Source organism: Globicephala melas, chromosome 11 (assembly GCF_963455315.2).
Source record: "Globicephala melas chromosome 11, mGloMel1.2, whole genome shotgun sequence".
Taxonomy (NCBI): Eukaryota; Metazoa; Chordata; class Mammalia; order Artiodactyla; family Delphinidae; genus Globicephala; species Globicephala melas.
Genome location: NC_083324.2, coordinates 94,772,921 through 94,791,957, shown reverse-complemented (window position 1 = coordinate 94,791,957; position 19,037 = coordinate 94,772,921). Strand labels below are relative to the sequence as shown.

General features: G+C 40.2%; 1 protein-coding gene across 7 annotated transcripts in view; it reads left to right on the top strand.

The window, feature by feature from the left end:
* Positions 1-569: 569 nt before the first annotated feature.
* SYCP2L (synaptonemal complex protein 2 like) overlaps positions 570-19,037 on the top strand; it is a 63,969-nt gene continuing 45,501 nt past the window's right edge. For 4 of the 7 annotated variants that reach the window (XM_060307886.1, XM_060307888.1, XM_060307887.1 and 1 more), the window contains exons 1-10: positions 570-1,822; positions 2,225-2,249; positions 6,667-6,752; positions 6,863-6,951; positions 8,683-8,717; positions 9,843-9,985; positions 12,121-12,173; positions 13,025-13,070; positions 15,157-15,249; positions 15,348-15,408. In XM_060307886.1, coding sequence (XP_060163869.1) covers positions 1,718-1,822; positions 2,225-2,249; positions 6,667-6,752; positions 6,863-6,951; positions 8,683-8,717; positions 9,843-9,985; positions 12,121-12,173; positions 13,025-13,070; positions 15,157-15,249; positions 15,348-15,408 — 736 coding nt within the window. In that variant the 5' untranslated portion in view covers positions 570-1,717. Of the gene's footprint in view, positions 1,823-2,224; positions 2,250-6,666; positions 6,753-6,862; positions 6,952-8,298; positions 9,986-12,120; positions 12,174-13,024; positions 13,071-15,156; positions 15,250-15,347; positions 15,409-19,037 lie in introns of those variants that run through there. The other 3 variants (XM_060307889.1, XM_060307891.1, XM_060307890.1) reach the window with 3 other exon arrangements.

Here is a 19,037-nt window from a genome sequence, read left to right as displayed (position 1 = left end):
GAAACCAAACAGGAATTTCCACATCCCACTGGAATTCTAGCTGGTGATGGAAACGCCATAGCCATAATTTAAACACATACATTAAACACATTCTAAAGCACGTACTATTAATTCATGTAGGTTTTGGCCAAGGAGAGTAGATTGATATTATCAAAGTGGATGGGATACAAGATTTTACACTTCAAAAGCCCACTGTGTTTGCAGGCTCAACATGAAGTGTGCTGGGAAGTTATTCTCCATAGAATAAGAATTTCCTACAGAAAGGAACATATTTGGCCCTGTACTTGAAGATCCAGAAGGATTAACTTGTCCTTTACCATATGCTTAATGAGTAACAGCTATTGCATCTGTCAGTAACCATCTGGCTTCTGGCAGTGACGCAGCTGTGAGGGCAGCTGGTATATGGGTTACCATGTATGATCACGGCACATAAATGGCTTCAGAGTGACTTCCTAGTACAAGTCTTGATCAAGTAATGTGGCATTTTCCTCACTTCTCTGAATCTATACTCAGCCAGTGTACTTTGGTGGGCTAGGAGGGGGTCAGGATTTGGGGGCATAAATAGAATAGTGACAGAAATGTATTTAAAAGCATAGAATTTTGAGTATGAACATGGGGAGGGAGGAAATGTCACCTTAGCGGTGAGTTTTGCTGTGTAGAGGGACATTTCTTCCCTCGGGCTGTTGGAGAAAGGTTTGCTTCAGGAGGTGGATGATTCAATCAAATGTAAATATTTGTCTGATTTGAGATAAAAGAAACATTGCCTAGTGACTTCCAAACCTTGCTGTACCTTAGAATCACCTGGAGACGCGCTGCGTGGGTCCCATCACCAGAGATTCTGATTTTCTGGATCCATGACAGGTCCCACGCATCAGGGCATTTCAAAGCTCCCACGTTTTCCTAACGTGCAGCCAAGATGGAGAGCCGATGGGTTTGTCCATGGTCTTCAGCTGGTACCTTGGGTTCCTGGCTATAAAATGGACAAAGTTTCCAAGGCCCCACTCCTATAGGAGTTGCTCATCACAAACTCATGTCACTAACTTCTTGGTCAACTGATGACTTCTAACTAGGATTTTTTTTGTTATTGTTAAGAGTGACTAACCTCAAAAAAGACGGTCCAAAGATGGCCTTCGCTTTATTGAATAAGTATGTTCTAGGAAGGTTTATGTAAGTTAATTTTAAATCACACCAGTTCTAGCAATGTAATATGAACTTGGATATATGTTCCTATGGGGAAAAAATCTCCAGTTAGCTGGAAGCTTTTGACAAAAGGAAGGTGGCCAGGCCTGCGGCATGTGTACTGTACTAGCATACTTCCGGAGCACTTTCTAGAATCTGCACGTCCTTTGGTATTGGATGACTTGTTTTCTACAGCCTCCCAGGTAACAGGAATTTCTCCTGTGTAGACAAGGCTCATTTATCTCTTAACCACTCACTGCCCCCTTTACAAGCCTTTCTAGTGTTGATGATCCTGGCAAAGTCTCCAGTTCTTGCTGGTATCTGAGAACTTGTTGCAACTCTGTAGCAGTCTGATTCCATTCTGGAGTGTTCTAGATGGGGGCCTCAGAACCAGGCCTAAGTGAAATGGAAAAGGCTTTAAAATTATAGAACTCTGTTGTGAATTATATAAATTATAGAACTCTGTTGTGAAATTTTATCGAATGAGCAGTAGCTATTCAGTCATAGAGGTTGCATCAGTGTTTCTTCTCTTGTGTACATGGTTTCCTGGTTTGAAAGAACAACAGGATTTCTGACCATGCCAGACCTAGCCTCGGACATATATCTGATTAATGTGACGGAAGACTTTTTTGACACAGCCTTGGTAAGGATGAGGTTGGATGCTTTACTGAGCAGATACCATTGGTAATTTGTAGGAATCTTCAAGTTGTTCATAAAACTTGTGTTTTTCTAAGATGTGGGTTTTACTAAAAGACTCATATTTTATTAATAGAAATATTATATGAAATAGTAACAAATGTATATAACCAATGTTATAGAAAAATGAGGTGATTTATTTTCAAATATATTGTTCACCTGATTGGAGGTGATAGACTGATTTTAATCAAGTAATTGAAAGTCAAATAGGATTTCTCTAAATTTTTTTTCTGCTGTAGTTAGTCAACTCCTGCCTGTTAGAGAATTATCAGCATAGCACATTAATGTTATAGATTATAATGCTTTTTAAAAATAATACGAGCTTCACTTTTTTCTTTCTTTTTATTAGATTATTTCCAGAACTAGTAGTAAAGGTAAGTGTATTATTTACTACTAATTGGCTGTTATTAATAGAATATTAATACCTTTCATTAATAGAATATTCCTGTTTAGAGAAAAGAATATTTATCTAAATGATATATAAAAGTGAAGTGGGTTTAACTATTATATTTGCATTAATTGGCCATCTTATGGTATTCAGATTGTGATGCTGAAATGAATTTTGTTGGAAAGTGTGTCTCATTTGCCTGCGGTGAGTCTTTATTTAGCTGCTCCTGCCACCGTTTGGCCATTTAGCTCCAATCAGGGATGGAGAGCCACTTCCGTCATTCCAAAACAGCAAAAGTTAGCTATTACTGATTTAACTTGGAGCCGATTTTCATGCCTTTCTCTGTCTTTTTCAAGAGCTCAAAACAGACAATTTGGAGGTTAGGGTGATGATGTTGTTCAATGTGGCTCCTGTTAAAGGTAACCCAACAAACACTTTGAATTATGAAACTGTGGATTCAAAGAGGCACAGAAATCGGGGCCATCTTAAAATGCATATGTCTGCTCCCTATTGTCCATCTTTTTATTTTTCTTTTGAAAAGCTGTTATTAAATTGACACTACATTCTACAGTGGATGGTATCTTGTAAATTGAGGACATTTAGTACTAGAAGCTTAAGTGTGATGGCGCTTGGTTGATTTTTAAAAAGAGGTCTCCATAATCTAAGTCAGCAGATCCAAATACTTGCAAGTCAGTTTTTTCTGGACTTCGTAAGTGATAGTTCCTGTCTCTAAAGTTGGTTGATAAAATACCCAGTGGCAAAAACTACTTTGAATTTTGTAATTTTTAAAAATAAACTTTGATCGGTTTACAACAGTGTGTGTACACTGCATATTTGAAAAAAAATACATATGAGAGAGATCTGTTGAGCCTATAGCTGTTGCTTGGACCACTTAATAGGTTCATATAGTCCCTGCAATCACTTCAATGTCCCAAATGGAGGAAACACGGCTCTAGGTGACTGTATTAGTCAGCTCATGCTGCCATAACAAAATACTATGGGCTGAGTGGCTTAAACAACAAACTTATTTTCTCACAGTTCCTGGCTTGCAGAAAGCCACCTTCTTGCTGTGTCTTCACATGGGTAGAGAGTAGGCTGCTCTCTGGCATCCTGTAAAGGCACTAATCTCATTATGAGGGCTCCACCCTCATGACCTCACCTTACTGTATGTGTTTCATTTTTATGATTCCTTTGTTTTGTGCTTTGCTGTATGGATTATGTTTTCTTTCACTATTTGCTCCTCTCTAGTGATTTGAATGGCTTATGTCCTAGTTTTATTCTTCTGGTTGTTACTCTTAATTTAATTATCAACATCAACATGAGAGTGCCAAAATGATAGCACCTGTTTCTTCTTTATGTATGGCAAGGAATTCAACATGTTTTCATTCCTCCTCCATTTTCTACCCAGATTTATTTAATTTAATCCAGGGTTTTAGTCCTGTATTTTATATATATATGTCTTTGTAAATAGTATTTGCTCTTTGCCTCGTATTGCAACCTTATTTACAGTAGTTATTTAGGGCTCACTACCAGCTTGTTTATGGCCTGATGTTCTCATTCTTGGGTTCTTTATTCTGCTTTGTCTCCATCTGCTGTAATACATTTTGAAGAGGTTATTAGGGTATGTGGGTGGAACATGGTCAGTGCTTTTTATCATTTAAGAGTGTTCCTGTGGCTTTTATCCAATATAACTCTTGCTTTGCAGAGTCCAGAGTCTCCCCTCAAAACTGTTTCACTGTCTTACATTGAGTGTTGTGAGCACATGTGCACACGTGTTGTTTTATGTGGTTCTTCATGAGTTGTTTTGAAATCAGATCTTACTTTAGCTTGGGAAATTTTATTCTTTGATAATTTTATCAGTTAGAGCAGGGCTTCTCAACTTTGGCAATATTGGCATTTTGGTCGGGTTGGATGATTCTTTGTTTGGGGGGACTGTCCTATACATTATAGAATGTTTAGCAGCATCCCTGGCCTTGACCCACTAGACGTCAATAGCAGTCCCTACTACTCCCCCAGTTGTGACAACATCTCCAAATATTGCAAGAGTGCCATAGGGGAGCAGAAATCACCTCTAGTTGAAAACTGCTGAGTTAAAGTGCTTTCAGTGTATGTAACAGGATATCTAGTTCAAACAGTCTTAAGTGCTAAAGATGACTTAATTTGCTGAAGGAACTAAAAAGTCAGAGACAGGAAGCTTCAGGAGCAGTTTGGCTGTAGCGAGGCTCTGTTTCCTGCAGTTCTTTCTATTTTGCCTCCTCTGAGTCTTGCCTTTGAGCTCAAGTTGGTCTCCCTTGGTGGTTACAAGATGGCGGCCAGCAACCAGAGCCGTGCTTCCTGGTTCACATCTGGGGGAGAAACGTTCACTTTCCTGAAGCGGCAGAAGAAAGCCCTAGCTTGGCTCTGCTTGTGTCCCCCCACCTCCACCCCCTTAATGAACCGATCACTGTGAAAAGATGAATGGGATGCCCCTGCATCGTTTAAGCCAATGAGGATCCACCCCTGGAGCTAGTTAGTCCCACCCAAGAGCATAACTGTTACATCAGAGAGGAGGTGGGAAAGGATGATGACAGTTACTCTTTCTATTCTCTTCTCTTTCTAAGATTATCTGTTATTCATCCATTGCATCTTTTTTTTTGTCTTCACATCCTTTTCCCACTCTTTTTTTCCTGTGTATTTTGAGAGCAATTGCTACTTTTTTCTTGGAAGCCGATGCTTTAATTCTGCTCTCGTTGCTTCCACTATGGACTTCAGTTCTGCTCTCACATCTTTGCTTCCTTGAAACCCGTGGGTGGTGGTGATCTACCTCTGCTCTCAGATTCATTCCTCTCTGCCTTCCTCTCTACTTTGCATAGAACAGTTTCCTGGGCTTTTTAACCAACTGGTTGCCTGCCAGGTTTAGCGAATGACAGGAAATTGGAGGTAGGAAGGCCATTTCTCCCGCTCCCTTCTGCTGAGGTGCTATCTCTGGAAGTGACTGCATAGTTCCTGGGACTCTGGCTTATTTGTGGCTACAGCATTTGCTAGGTGACCTTCATTCCCGGGGTCTGGTAATACCACTTCCTCCCCGTGGCTTTCCAGGGATGTATAGGGGGTGGTAGTGGCTACCTATGTTTTTGTAACTAATTCCCTGTATTAAATTCTCTCAGATTGAAATATCTAGAATGGCTTAGATTTTCCTATTACTTATTTCTTTCTCACTTCTGTGTTCATCTTATACTGTTGCCTTCTCTTACAAATCTAATTTTTTATTTCATAGAATTCACATTCTTTTGAGTTTTGAGATGATAAACCAGATGCTTTTGATTTGGCTTCCCAGCTTTTCTATCATCTTTTATTTCCTGAAGTAAGCATTTTTCAAAGTCACTTTTTTGTTACCTCTTAACTTATTATGCTCCTTCCTTTTGCATAGGGCTATGTTTGTTAGTTTCTCTTTACTACTCTTTAAGTGAAAGGGTCGAATGACATCTGATACTTGCTGGTTAACAGAGTGCATAAATGTCTCTAGGGTCCCCTGCTGTCCACCTGGGTCACCTGGGCTCTGTTACAATCTCTCTCTCAAGTTCTAAGCTGGCAGGCAAGTTTTGGGCTCAGCCCCTGGCCATGTTTCTTGTTTTCAGAAATCATTCAGCAGTATCAGTGTGGCTTTTTTGGACTGAAGAGGGATATTTTTAAAATTTCTACTCTCTGATTTGGATTCCCACAATTTCATGAGTTTTATGGGGATTAAAAAGTATGCAGTGTGTGGTTAAAAGAAAAAAAATTCACATATCCAAATGGCACCTCTGAACCTATCAAAGTAATGTTAGGACTTTACCATGAGTTTTTGCAGTGTACACTACCACTGTCATATCTAAACACAATATGCATAAATGAAATGATAGTTTATTGTTTAATAAGCATAAAGCATTACCACATACCTTGTTTTGTTACTACGTTCTGATGTAAGTAGCCATTGAAGTTTCTATGATTAAGCTATTTAACAAAGACCAACGCTTTACTTGAAAATTCTTGCTTCCGTTAGCATAAGACCGTTATAAAATTTTTCTTTCTATAAAATACACAAATGTAAGAAATGCACAGAAACAGTGGGAAAGTGTGTGCAGGAGCTGCCCTTGCACATCGTTCATTCTGGACAAAAAAGTAGCTTTGCCTGAGATGCAGTGATCACAGACAGTCATACTTTGCACGCACTGCTGCTGTTTAGCTCAGTGGGTGTCTATGCCGTGCAAATCGATTGTGGCCTGGGGGTCTGTAGATCTTGAAGCAGGCTGTGATTTGTCCCTTGCTCAGACTACATCATTTCTGAAATGTTTACTGACCATGGCTGTTCTTCCTGCTATGTAGGAGTCCTTTCCTTATTCTTTTTTAGCATCAGTTTGATTCTTTGAAAATTCTGCTTTCAGGGAAAAGTCAGATGTTGGGTTCCTTCATATTTACCTTAGGATTTCTGGTGACAGAAGAGAGTGTAAATCATTTGATCCAGCAGGAGGTGAGTTGCAAATAGTGCTGGTAGCAGTTGCCCTGGACCCCGTGGAGAAGCTCGTGCCCAGGTCTCCGTTTTCTTTCTTCCTTGTGAAAACCTTCCCCAACTCCCAACAGGCACTGAGGACCTTGAACTTCCTTCTGCAAGGTGTACCTCGGGAGGAGAGAAAACAACTTGTCTTGTCGGAAGGCTCGTGTCGTCTTATGTACGTGACCTTGGCCTGATTAGGTGGTGATGTAAGGGCAAAATCTTTCCGGGTTGTGGCACCTCAGTCTTCGTTCTCCTTGGGTGTTTGGGGTTGTTGGGTTGTTTTTTTTTCCCCCATCAAATTTGTGCGGTGAAATGCTTTCTCAGGCTATAGATTATTTTTCATTGTGAATGTGAACCGGATTAGTGACTCATGGGAGAATGTTAAGAGTACAGACTGTGGTGCCAGACCTCAGGCTTCAAATCCTAGTTTGGCCACTTATGCTGGTTGCTCCTCTAGAGCACAGTCTTAGCTCACTACACCTCAGTCTACTCATCTGTAAAATGGAGTCAACGTTAACGCTGATCAATAGAGTTATTGCACAGGTCGAATCAGGCGATCCATTGAAAGCCATTAGCACATTACCTGGTAGAGAGCGAATGCTCAAAGGTTACCAGCTCTTACCTATATCAATAGGGCATGTATTGCTTTTCAAGGGATGGATTTGGGGGTTTTTGGTGACCCACTCACAATTATGTAGTTCCTGGGACATAGAAATTTGGAGAGAAGGTTGTAGTGTGTGACCATGGGAAGCACAACACCAGCACCCTGTTTTGAAATCTGAACCTAAACCTGTGACCGTGTGCTGACCACCAACCAGCATTGGTGACATCCCTGTGGCACACCGTCATTCGAGGGACATGCAGCCATGACTAGCAAGAGGCAGGGTGACCCAGTTTATCATAGTGTCGACCTGAAAGACGTGATTGGTGAGCATGGAGCTCATCCTGTTTGTCCATTTAATTTGTCTTTGCAGGATGCAGTGTTTTCTCGTAATTTTTCCTACAAAATATTCATTGAATAGATTAGTTAATCATTACCCTTAGTGGTGTACTTAGATCTGGAGAGAAGCCGACCTGATGTTTGCTCCTAAGTCTTCAAACTAATGCAATGGTCCTGCCTTACTGTTTGAGTGTTCTAGTCTAGTTCTTGAGTGTTCTGCACTTCAAGTCAAATGTAAAATCTGCAAACATAAAAGTAAGCAGAACTCTCAGTGGTGCTGTTCTAAGGCTTCTATTTAATTGTGACAAATCAATCCATTCATTATGAGAAACTGAACTACTACAAGATTTCTTAAATCCATTCTTTAGCGTGAGAGTTATTTCAGATATTAAAAAATCAACATCACTTGTTAGCACTTAACTGAAATTCTTAAGTGAATATGCAATATGGGAGTCTGTGTTAATTACAATAATGTGATAACTTAATCCCATTACATCTCTAACTTAAATTTATCAGTTTTTAAAGTAAGTTCCAAAAGCTTATAGGAAAGACCTACAGCACCTACTGTATCATTTCTTCCAGGTGTCAAACTATGTATAAAAAAGAAAAGAAAAAGAAAAAGAGGGTATGCATCCTCACAGGCTGGTGAGGTGACTGTAAAATTCCAGGATCTTAGCATTTGATGAAGCCTCAGAGATCATCAAATTATAATTCACTTTACAGAGGGAGAAATAGAACCTCAGAATGTATAGTAGCTCTAGCTTCTTTGTAAAAAGTATATGTAAGTCATTAATATATAAACTTGACAGTTTTTCCAAAAAATATATTTGTGACATTGAGGAAATTTTGACAATGAATTTGAAATACTTTCAAAGGTGTACATCTTGGATTAAAATTTTAATGCCAATATAGTAGAGTTTTACTTATGTTCATCTCAGTAAAATGAAATTTATCTAAATGTTTCAGGAAAGACCTTGCAAGGACAATCTTGACTGTGGGTGGTAAGAAGTATTAAAAATTTTAAATGTTAGAATGTTAAATATTGGACATTGGGGGTTTTATGGGCATCTTGGAACTATGGGGAATAAGTTTCGGTCAAATTAAAAATAGAAGTTAGGATTTTTATATTTAATTTATGATGAAAGAGTTAAGCATGCTAACTCCATAAAGAATAATTAATGAATATTCCTTTACTCACCAATGAGCGTAGTCAAATTTGATCCTTTTTCCACATTTGCTTCAAATCCTTTTTTAAATAAATCAGAGTTACAGGTAAAGCCCCTGTGTCCAGATCCCCATCCAATTCCCCTCGCCATTCGTAGAGGTGATCCTTTGACTTGGATTTGTTTTTCATTTCCAAGAATATTTTTGTACTTTTATGCTGTGTATTCACAAGCAACATACGTTATTGTTTTTGCAAATTTAAGTTTGTGTATCCAGCTGCAACCTGCTTTTTACCTTTAAAATTGTTTGAAATCTAAACATGTCGATATGTGTAGTTTTGTTTATCTGCTGTGAAATACTACAGTTTCTTAGGATTTTATTTTTATAGATGTATTTAAGGCTGGATAAAGCTGCTTTTTAAACAATTGAGGTATAGTTGATGTATACTGTTATATAAGTTACAGGTGTACAATATAGTGATTCACAATTTTTAAAGGTTATACTCAGTTTACAGTTATTATAAAATGTTTGCTGTATTCCCCATGTTGTACAATATATCCTTGTAGCTTATTTTATGCCTAATACTTTGTGCCTCTTACTCCCCTACTTCTATCTTGCCCCTCCCCGCTAGGGGTAACCACTAGTTTGTTCTATCAGTGAGTCTTGGACAAAGTTGCTTTTGATGAATGTTTTAATATATCTAAAATATAAATTGCAGAAATATCATTTTTTAAAAATTTGTTGTATACTGACCTATCATTTGGATTTCCCCCTACTATTTCTTACAGATGAATTTAAATGTTTGTAATTGCTCCAGGATATGTCTTTCTGCTTATAACTATAAGACACAATCTAGTCTTCTAAGATGGACCTTCTTAGAGCAAATGCTGACCTGTGGAACTCAGTTTTTCTTTTGCTCTGTGCCCAGAATTATTCATGTCTGCCGTATGTTTAATCTCTAGATTATGACCAGCAGGTGGCTCTTTGTGAAGCATTGTGTAGACTGACCATGAAAAAATCAAGGGAAGACTTTGTCCATCAGTGGTTTGAAGATGATACCATTGCTGAGGCTTTCAAAGAAATTAAAGATCGAGAATTTGAGACGGTGAGATTCTTGGTCATGAAAATTCCATTTAATCAATATTTATGAAGCATCCTTTCAGCGCCTTCCTGTATGTTGGGCTCAGGGGAGGATTTTTTTCTTAAATGTGATTAGGTCGCCATTCTTAAACTTCCTGTTTCCCACTTATGTGAAATAACTTGAGGGTAATAGAAACAGAATATTTGTGGACCAGATACCAGCATACAATTAGGACATCTTTACAGGAAACTTAGCCTGGAGCCAGAGCTGTGTGAGTTTGATGGATCCAGTCAGAGACAGTGGTCATGGAGCGGGAAGTGGTTTTCAACAAACCTTGAAGGGTAGGGAGAGTTGGAGAAGAAAAGAATGTGCATTTGGGCCTTGCAGAGAGTAGCTGGCATGATGACAGGAGGCTGAAACTGCAATGGGTGCTCTGGTAGCAGAGGAGTATTATGGGGTGCTTGTGTTGTGAGCCCTCCAGCCTTCACAGTTTGGAAGAACAATAATTTTCGGTGTCTTCCATGCAACCCGGCCTCACTGTGATTGTGTCCTCAGGTAGCAAGACGTAGTTTATGGCTTTGCCATATACTCACCTTTATCCTAAAATAACTAAAATGTTTTCCCTCTCCTTTAAAAAAAGTTCTTAAGGTGAGGGTGATTCTGTAGGAAAAGCTAAAATTATTAGTAACAGTGCTCATGTTGAACAAAGCCTTTCTGGTCAAAACTGCTGAGCACTTGGGATTTTATTAAATCCGAACCTTCAAATATATTATGAAATACGTTAAATTTGACTTTAAGCCCGTTGCCAGATCTGCAGTAGTTGTTTAGCCAGGATGCAGTTTGATCTAAGTGGGAATACCATGAGCTGGGTTTGGGTCCCACCTCCCCGACTGATGTGATGTATACATTTTGGCAAAGTAGTTGACTTTTTTTTTTTTAAAAAAATTTAATTGAAATATAGTTCATGTACAATGTTATATGTTATAGTGATTCACAATTTTTAGAGGTTACAGCTCCATTTATAGTTATTATAAAATACTGGGTATATATTCCCTGTGTTGTGCAATATGTCCTTGGAGCTGATAGTTGACTCATGAAGCCTGAGTGTTCTTATCTGTAAAATGGGAATAAGACCAACTTCAGAATTGTGGGAATTAAATGAGAGAAACTAAAAGTGCCTGAGATGTTGTAGACACTCCAGTATTAGTTTCCTTTCCCCTCTGTGTGATTCTCTCATCTGCAGGGAAATGAGGGGAACATAAGACAAAAGTAATTATCCCCTTTCTCAAATCACTTTCCCCCTAGAGCCATCAGCTTCTTAGTAGAACTACTTTTAGATGGAAGTTCACATTAATGTCCATTTAGTGCTGAATCTAGACACGGAGTGTGAGGACTGTTTGACTACAACAGACAGTCCTTGCTAACAAAAGGGATAAAAGTCTGGATCGGTATCTCTTTGGTTTTAGAAATTTGGGGGTAACAGTCTGCCTCCCTGGTCGCTGTTGGTTGGGAGAACTATAAATGTATTCTTTATTCTTAGAACCTTTAGCGGGAGAGAGATTCCAGGAAGGAGCAGGTTAGAGAACTCCTGATAAGGAAAACCTACAGTGGTTAAGTACACCAGGATAAACCCCAAATTGATAAGTTTCATGGGTTTGTGGTTGGCCTGTGCTGGGGAGATGGTAGGGAGATGGATGCCCTGTGGGTTAGTCGAATATTACAATCCAGGTCATCAGTAAGAGGTATTTCTCTTGCTTGTTCCTGTACGTAAAACTGTTGGAGAGCCCATGAGCCATGGCCGTTGAGCCTGTGCGTCCAGAGCCTGTGCTCTGCAACGGGAGAGGCCACAACAGTGAGAGGCCCGTGTACCGCAAAAAAAAAAAAAACAAAAAAAAAACTGTTGGAGACCTAAGCATTCCTCAGCTGCAAGTCTCATGGCTGGGGGTTCAGAACATGAGTCTGGAACCTCCCCTTTGTGACACAAAGTATTATTTTAGTTATCGTGATTAATAATGAATCCTGTGAAGCCTTGTGATGTTACTGGATCCTGGAAATGTAGTAGCAAACACTGGCCTCTACATGCTGCAAAGGGTAGTATTTAAATTAAATATCTTGATTTTTTTTTTTTAACAAAAAAGTTTGCATTATTTACTTTGAAGGATTGTAGACGGTTTCTCAATCACCTAAATGACAGACTTGGTGACCAAAGAAGGTAAGACGTTTCTCTGAGCTTTACTTTATTGACTAATTCTATTCTGAAAATGTCTAATAGTAAAAAAAAAAAATCTAGGCGGCTTCCCTGGTGGCGCAGTGGTTGGGAGTCTGCCTGCCGATGCAGGGGACACGGGTTTGTGCCCCGGTCCGGGAAGATTCCACATGCAGCGGAGCGGCTGGGCCCGTGAGCCATGGCTGCTGAGCCTGCGCGTCCTGAGCCTGTGCTCCGCAGCGGGAGGGGCCACAGCGGTGAGAGGCCAGCATACTGCAAAAAAAAAAGAAAAAAAAAAGAAATCTAGGATCTGTTTTAGGAGAGAATGTAGGATACAGAATTTACTGAGCATTACTAAGTTATCCATTGAGTAGAAACCTCAGAAGATTAGACACATTCTGCCTAGTGATTCATTCGTGTGTGTTTAAAAGTGATTTCTATCAGTCTTTAACATACTTATTTGTGATTTGGAACAGTTGTAACTTTATATCCTCCAGGGAGATTTTATGAAGAATGATTTCCTATAGATCTGAGGTTACTAGGGAAAGCCGTATTATGGACAGTTAAGTCCTTGATGAGAAAATATTGGCTGAATTCACTCCTTTCATTAGGACTCTTGCCAAGCCGCTGGGCTGAGGTATATATGGTACCGGAAAACCTGGCTTGTGGACTGCCAGACGGAGATTTGAATTCTGCCCATGGTAGATCTCCATTTGTAGGTTTGAGAGCCCCTTTCATACTTCGTACCAAGGGACATAATGGCGTACCTAGTTATACGTGCTTGTTTATAGGACATCCGTAGGTCGTGTGTGCGGTCCATATTTTATTTTACTTTTTAATTGTGAGGTGTTTTGCAGGGTCTATTCATTTCCATGCATTGCTGCTTTTGCTGATGATTTTGAGGTATGTTTGTCTCTCTTTCAGGGGCTGTGAGGGTGGGGGGTGTATAGTGAAACCCATAGGTAGGTTTACATCAGGCCAAACGGCTCTTGCGACACAGAAGGGCTTTTTTAAAAAAGGAAACTTGCCTCTCCTCTTAGGCCTCAACTCTGAAGCTTATTGTTGAAGAGCCCTAGTGTTACTTCTACGTAAAGGAATTTTAGGTTTATACTGCGTTCATGAGGTCGGTTACAGGAACCTTGCCTTATTTTATCCTCTTGACGAGCAGCATTATTCACGCCTGGATTGGAGGGAATAGGGCAAGTCCATTGCTTCTTTCCACCCGGTAGACGCTTCCCACTCTATCCCCAGCAATTAGGGTCACTCTCCTTTCTCTAGATCATTCTGCCTTGTACTTTATAGTCCAAAATGGAACAGTCTCTTTTCACCCCCTTCTTTGGTTTCTAGAGGCACAAGGTCCTTCCTGTAAAAGTGCCCCAACGTGCAGCATCTCGGTTTCTGGGTAAACTTTTCATAGGTCTCTGAACGTGGACTGTGCTGACGTTTCCTGGATCATGTCTCTAGAATGTTCTAGTTAGCCATTTCATTGTTTTGGGTTGAGGGCCTCCTTCTTGGCCTCTGTGAGCTGAGCCGTTAGCTCACAACTACATTGTACATTCTTTCTCTCTAGAACTAATTTTGGAAGGCTGATTCCTATATTTCGAGTCTGTTTTTCTTTCTGGTTGTCTGAGGATTCCAATCTCTGCTTGGAATTTAAATTTCCATCAGCTTCAGTAGGGGTCCTTACAGTGGCTTCCCGTGATATAGACTTGTGTTAAAACCTTTGTTCCTATAGACGCCAAGGGGAGAAGGGGGTGGGTGGTGGTGGTGTGATGAATAGGGCGATTGGGATTGACATGTATACACTAATATGGATAAAACAGATAACTGATAAGAACCTGCTGTATAAAAAATATAATAAAATTTAAAAAACCCTTTGTTCAACTCTATAGCTGTTAAAGAGTAGACATGTATGCTGGAACAATGGCCAAGAAATGCTATTTACTGGAAAACAAGTGGAAGAATAGTTAAGTCTAGTGTTTGTTCTATTGTTGAGGAATAAAAACTTGGTATATACTTCCTGAGTATGTCTAGAACACATCTGGGAGGAAGCAAAGGCATTGTTAATGGTTCCCATGGAAAAGTACCTACGGGAATTTGAGGGACAGAGGAGGAGATATTTATTCTATTAGCATCATATTGTTTGAATCTGTCTTTCCTTTTTTTCTTTCCGTCTTTCTTTCTTTCCTTCTTTCTTTCTTTAAGAGAATATGTTTATTTTATAATGCAGTCATTTGTTGGTACCCATGGGGGACTGGTTCCAGGACCCCTCGTGGATACCAAAATCTGTGTATATTCAAGTCCCATATATAAAACGGCTTAGTATTTGCATAGCATGTACACACATCCTCCCGTGTACTTTAAATCGTCTCTAGGTTACATCTGATACCTAACACAGTGTAAATGCTGTGCAAATAGTTGTCAGTACATGGCAAAATCAAGATTTGCTTTTTAGAACTTTCTGGAATTCTTTTTCCTAAATATTTTCAATCCACATTTGGTTGAATCTTTGGATTTGGAACCCGTGGATACAGAGGGCTGACTAATCAATTAAAATAAAGATAATTTGAAATCTTCAGGTCTTAGCCTTATTCTAACACATGGTAAGTTAGATGGCAAGTCACCATTTATGTTTGATCACAGTACCTCCTTTGCTAGAAGTTTCTATCCATAGGCAGTGTGGATTGTTACTGCTTTAACATAGAAGAGTTTTCTCTGTGATTGGCACCAGAAAAAATTTGTGTGGTTAGAGTTATCTGACACATTTAAACATCTATTAAATTGCTAAGTATAGTAGGGTTTTTCCAGAAATAGATTGGTTATATAAAATTGAAACCTTCCTCCTATTTTGCAGAAATGAGTAAGGCAATAAACGGTGACCCTATAATCTTAAAGTAGGGCTGTTCTCAGAAAAGCAGTTCTGTTTTTAATGGAGTAATTTTCACTTGACCCTTTCCTATGATATTAATACTGAAATTATATCTTACAGATGAGAAAACCTGCAGATGAAAAATTAGAGAAATTTTGGATTGATTTCAACCTAGGAACTCAGAGTGTAACTTTTTATATAAACAATCCTGAGGTAATCATGTTCGATTCCGGTTTAGACCTAAGTGCGTAGAGAGTGTTCATATCCAAGTATGTGTTATGTGTTCATGAATTTCACTTATTTTTTCCAAGAGCGCTTTATGGGACTCAGTAAGACTTTTGAAGGAAGCAGCGATTAATTTCAGCATAATAGGTAAGATGTTAATTCTAAACTACCCCGCATTTAGTCCTGAGTATTGTTTCTGTTTACACTTGCAGTGTATGTTTAGTTAATTCCTGAGCAGACTTTGCTTGCACTTGACGTGGAGGGGAGGTGGTGAGTGCTGTGGACAGAAGGCTGTGCTCAGGGCAAAAGATTAGTGAGTCCTCCACTCTGTAACTTTGAGGTTCCATGACTTGCCTGGTTTTCTCGTTGTAAAAATGATTATGGTTCCTCAACAAACTGAAAATAGCATCACCATGTGATCCAGCAGTTTCACTTCTGGATATATATCCAGAAGAATCGAAAGCAGGACTCGAAGAGATTTGCATATGAACGTTCATTGCAGCCTATTCACAAGAGTCAAGAGGTAGAAGCAGGGACTTGCCTGGTGGCACGGTGGTTAAGACTCCGCACTCCCAGTGGAGGGGGCCTGGGTTCCATGTCTGGTCAGGGAACTAGATCCCACATGCATGCCACAACTAAGAGTTCGCATGCTGCAACTAAGGAGCCTGCCTGCTGCAACTAAGACCCGGTGCAACCAAAAAAAAAAAAAAAGGGTAGAAGCACCCCAAGTGTCCATCGGCGGTTGAATGGATAAAGCAAATGTGATCTGTACCTACAATGGACTATTATTTAGCTTTAAAAAGGAAGGGCATTCTGACACTTGCTACAACATAGATGAACTTTGAGGACATCACGCTAAGTGGAAAAAGCTAATCACAAAAAGACAAATACTGTATGATTCCACTTACATGAGGTATCTAAAGCAGTCAAATTGATAGAGACAGAAAGTAGAATGGTGGTTAGTTACCAGGGGCTGCAGGGAAGGGGGAATGGGGAGTTGTTTAATGGGTACAGAGTCTCAGATTTGCAAGATGAAAAGGTTCTGGAGATCTCTTCTACAGCAATGTGAATATACTTAGCACTACTGAACCGCACACTTAACATTTACCTTGTCAACCATTTTTATGTTTTGTACCACAATTTTTTATTTTTTGTAATTTTATTTTTTTATTTTATTTAAAATTATTAATTTATTTATTTTTGGCTGCATTGGGTCTTTGTTGCTGTGTGCCGGCTTTCTCTAGTTTTGGCAAGCAGGGGCTGCTCTTCGTTGCGGTGAGCGGGCTTCTCATTGTGGTAGCTTCTCTTGTTGCGGAGCACGGGCTCTAGGCACGAGGGCTTCAGTAGTTGTGGCCTGGACCAGGGCTCATACCCGTGTCCCCTGCATTGGCAGGAGTATTCTTTTTTTTTTTTTTTTTTTGCCGTACACGGGCCTCTCACTGTTGTGGCCTCTCCCGTTGCGGAGCACAGACTCTGGATGCGCAGGCTCAGCGGCCACGGCTCACGGGCCAGCCGCTCTGCGGCATGTGGGATCTTCCCGGACCGGGGCACGAACCCTTGTCCTCTGCATCGGCAGGCGGACTCTCAACCACTGCACCACCAGGGAAGCCCTGGCAGGAGGATTTTTAACCACTGTGCCACCAGGGAAGTCCTGTACCACCATTTTTAAAAATGGTTATAGTACCTGCCCTCCCTTTCCCACATATTTATACTAATAATTGGGTATGTACAAACTATTTAAATATCAGCCCTGACTCCCCGTTCTTTTTTTAAAAATCAATTAATTTTTATTTTTGGCTGTATTGGGTCTTCGTTGCTGCACGCAGGCTTCTCATGGTGGCTTCTCGTTGCAGAGCATGGGCTCTAGGCACGCGGACTTCAGTAGTTGTGGCTCACTGGCTTCAGTAATTGTGGCTCGTGGGCTCTAGAGCACAGGCTCAGTAGTTTTGGTGCATGGGCTTAGTTGCTCCGCGGCATGTGGGATCTTCCCGGACAAGGGATCGAATCTGTGTCGCCTGCATTGGCAGGCGGATTCTTAACCACTGCACCACCAGGGAAACCCTGACTCCCCCTTCTTAAATCTCCGTCACCTTTCTTCTCCTCTCGGTAGGTAGAGTTGAGGGGCATGGAGTCAGGAGTGATCTTTTTCTGGGTGGGTAGAAGAAAGGTATTGGTCCAGTTCAGTATTTCAGATATAGTCACACTTGACCAGGATTCCTGAATTGGGTCTCTTAAAAAATGGATGTTTTGAAAGTAACTCAATACACATAATCATTTTTTAAGTAATTTGCTTTACTAAAGAGTTAAAACTAAATACTATGCAATTATGTGGATTTTATAGTTCTTTTCACAAAGGATTTAGGGCAGCTTGCATATTTATAACAAAATAATAGAAATAGAAAATTGGAACCACAAACAAGAATAAAAATGTCTGTCAAGAAGGTTGATCTGGCCACCATGGAGATTCAAATTTGGTGCTTAGCGCTTCCCTGGTGGCTCAGTGGTTAAGAATCCGCCTGCCAGTGCAGGGGACATGGGTTTGTGCCCTGGTCCGGGAAGATCCCACATGCCACAGAGCAACTAAGCCCGTGTGCCACAACTACTGAGCCTGCACTCTGGAGCCCGCGAGCCACAACTGCTGAGCCCACCTGCCACAACTACTGAAGCCCACACACCTAGAGCCTGTGCTCCACAATGAGAAGCCCACCCACTGCAACGAAGAGTAGCTCCCCTCTCCGCAACTAGAGAAAGCCCGTGTGTAGCAATGAAGGCGCATGCAGCCAAGAAGAAAATAAATAAATTTAAATAAAATAAAGTTGTACAATTAAAAAAAAACAAATTTGGTGCTTAGCTTCCTGAAAGCCAGGGTGAAAAGTATAATGGATAACATGATTCTCATCATACAAGTCCTGGAAAGAACAAATCCATCTTTCCTGGCCTTGAACTCTTAACTTGAAGGTTCTCCCATGGGACTACTTAGGATAAGGTAATCCTTCCTCAGCCCTGAGCGTTCCTTGCTGGAATTTCCTGTGTACGTAAGTTAACTTTGGTGTTTTGTTAAAGGGTAATTTTTGAAAAGGTAAAATCATGACCCGCCTACAAATATAAAATAAATGTGGGTAAAAGATTTCATTAATTAGTGAGCAAATTAATAAGATGTAATAACCAGGAGAATCCAAAGAATCACAGATACAAGCAATGCTGAAATTAATTTACAAACAGATGTACGACTAGACTGTTGCATTTCGCAGACACAATTAATTTGAATTTATATGAACAAGAATCACTTGCGTTATTATTTTTAATTTCCCCTGTTACATACTAGAGAAAGGGAAGTTTGGGCTAGATTAGGCAGTAAAGGAAGTGGCAGAAGAGGAGGAGAGCCTTTCACCGTGAAACTGGGAGAATGAAGGGACAGTGAAGACTGCCCACACTTCAGATGCTAATTGCAAGTCTCAGGTTGACCCCTGTACTTCTGACCAACTGGCTACCAATCAGAGGTTTTACAAGCTCCTTCTCGGGTTTGAAACTTGCTATAATGGTTCACAGAACTCTGGGAAGCATGCATTTACATTTACCATTTTATTATAAAGGATATAATAAAGGATACAGATGAACAGCTAGATGAAGAGAATACCCAGGGCAAGATCCAGAAGGATCCCAAGTGCAAGGGCTTTTGTTTCTGAGGAGTTGGGGTGCATCGCCCTCCTGGAACGTTTGTGTTCACCAACCCAGAAGCTCTCTGAACCCCGTAGCTTGGGGGTTTTTACGGAAGC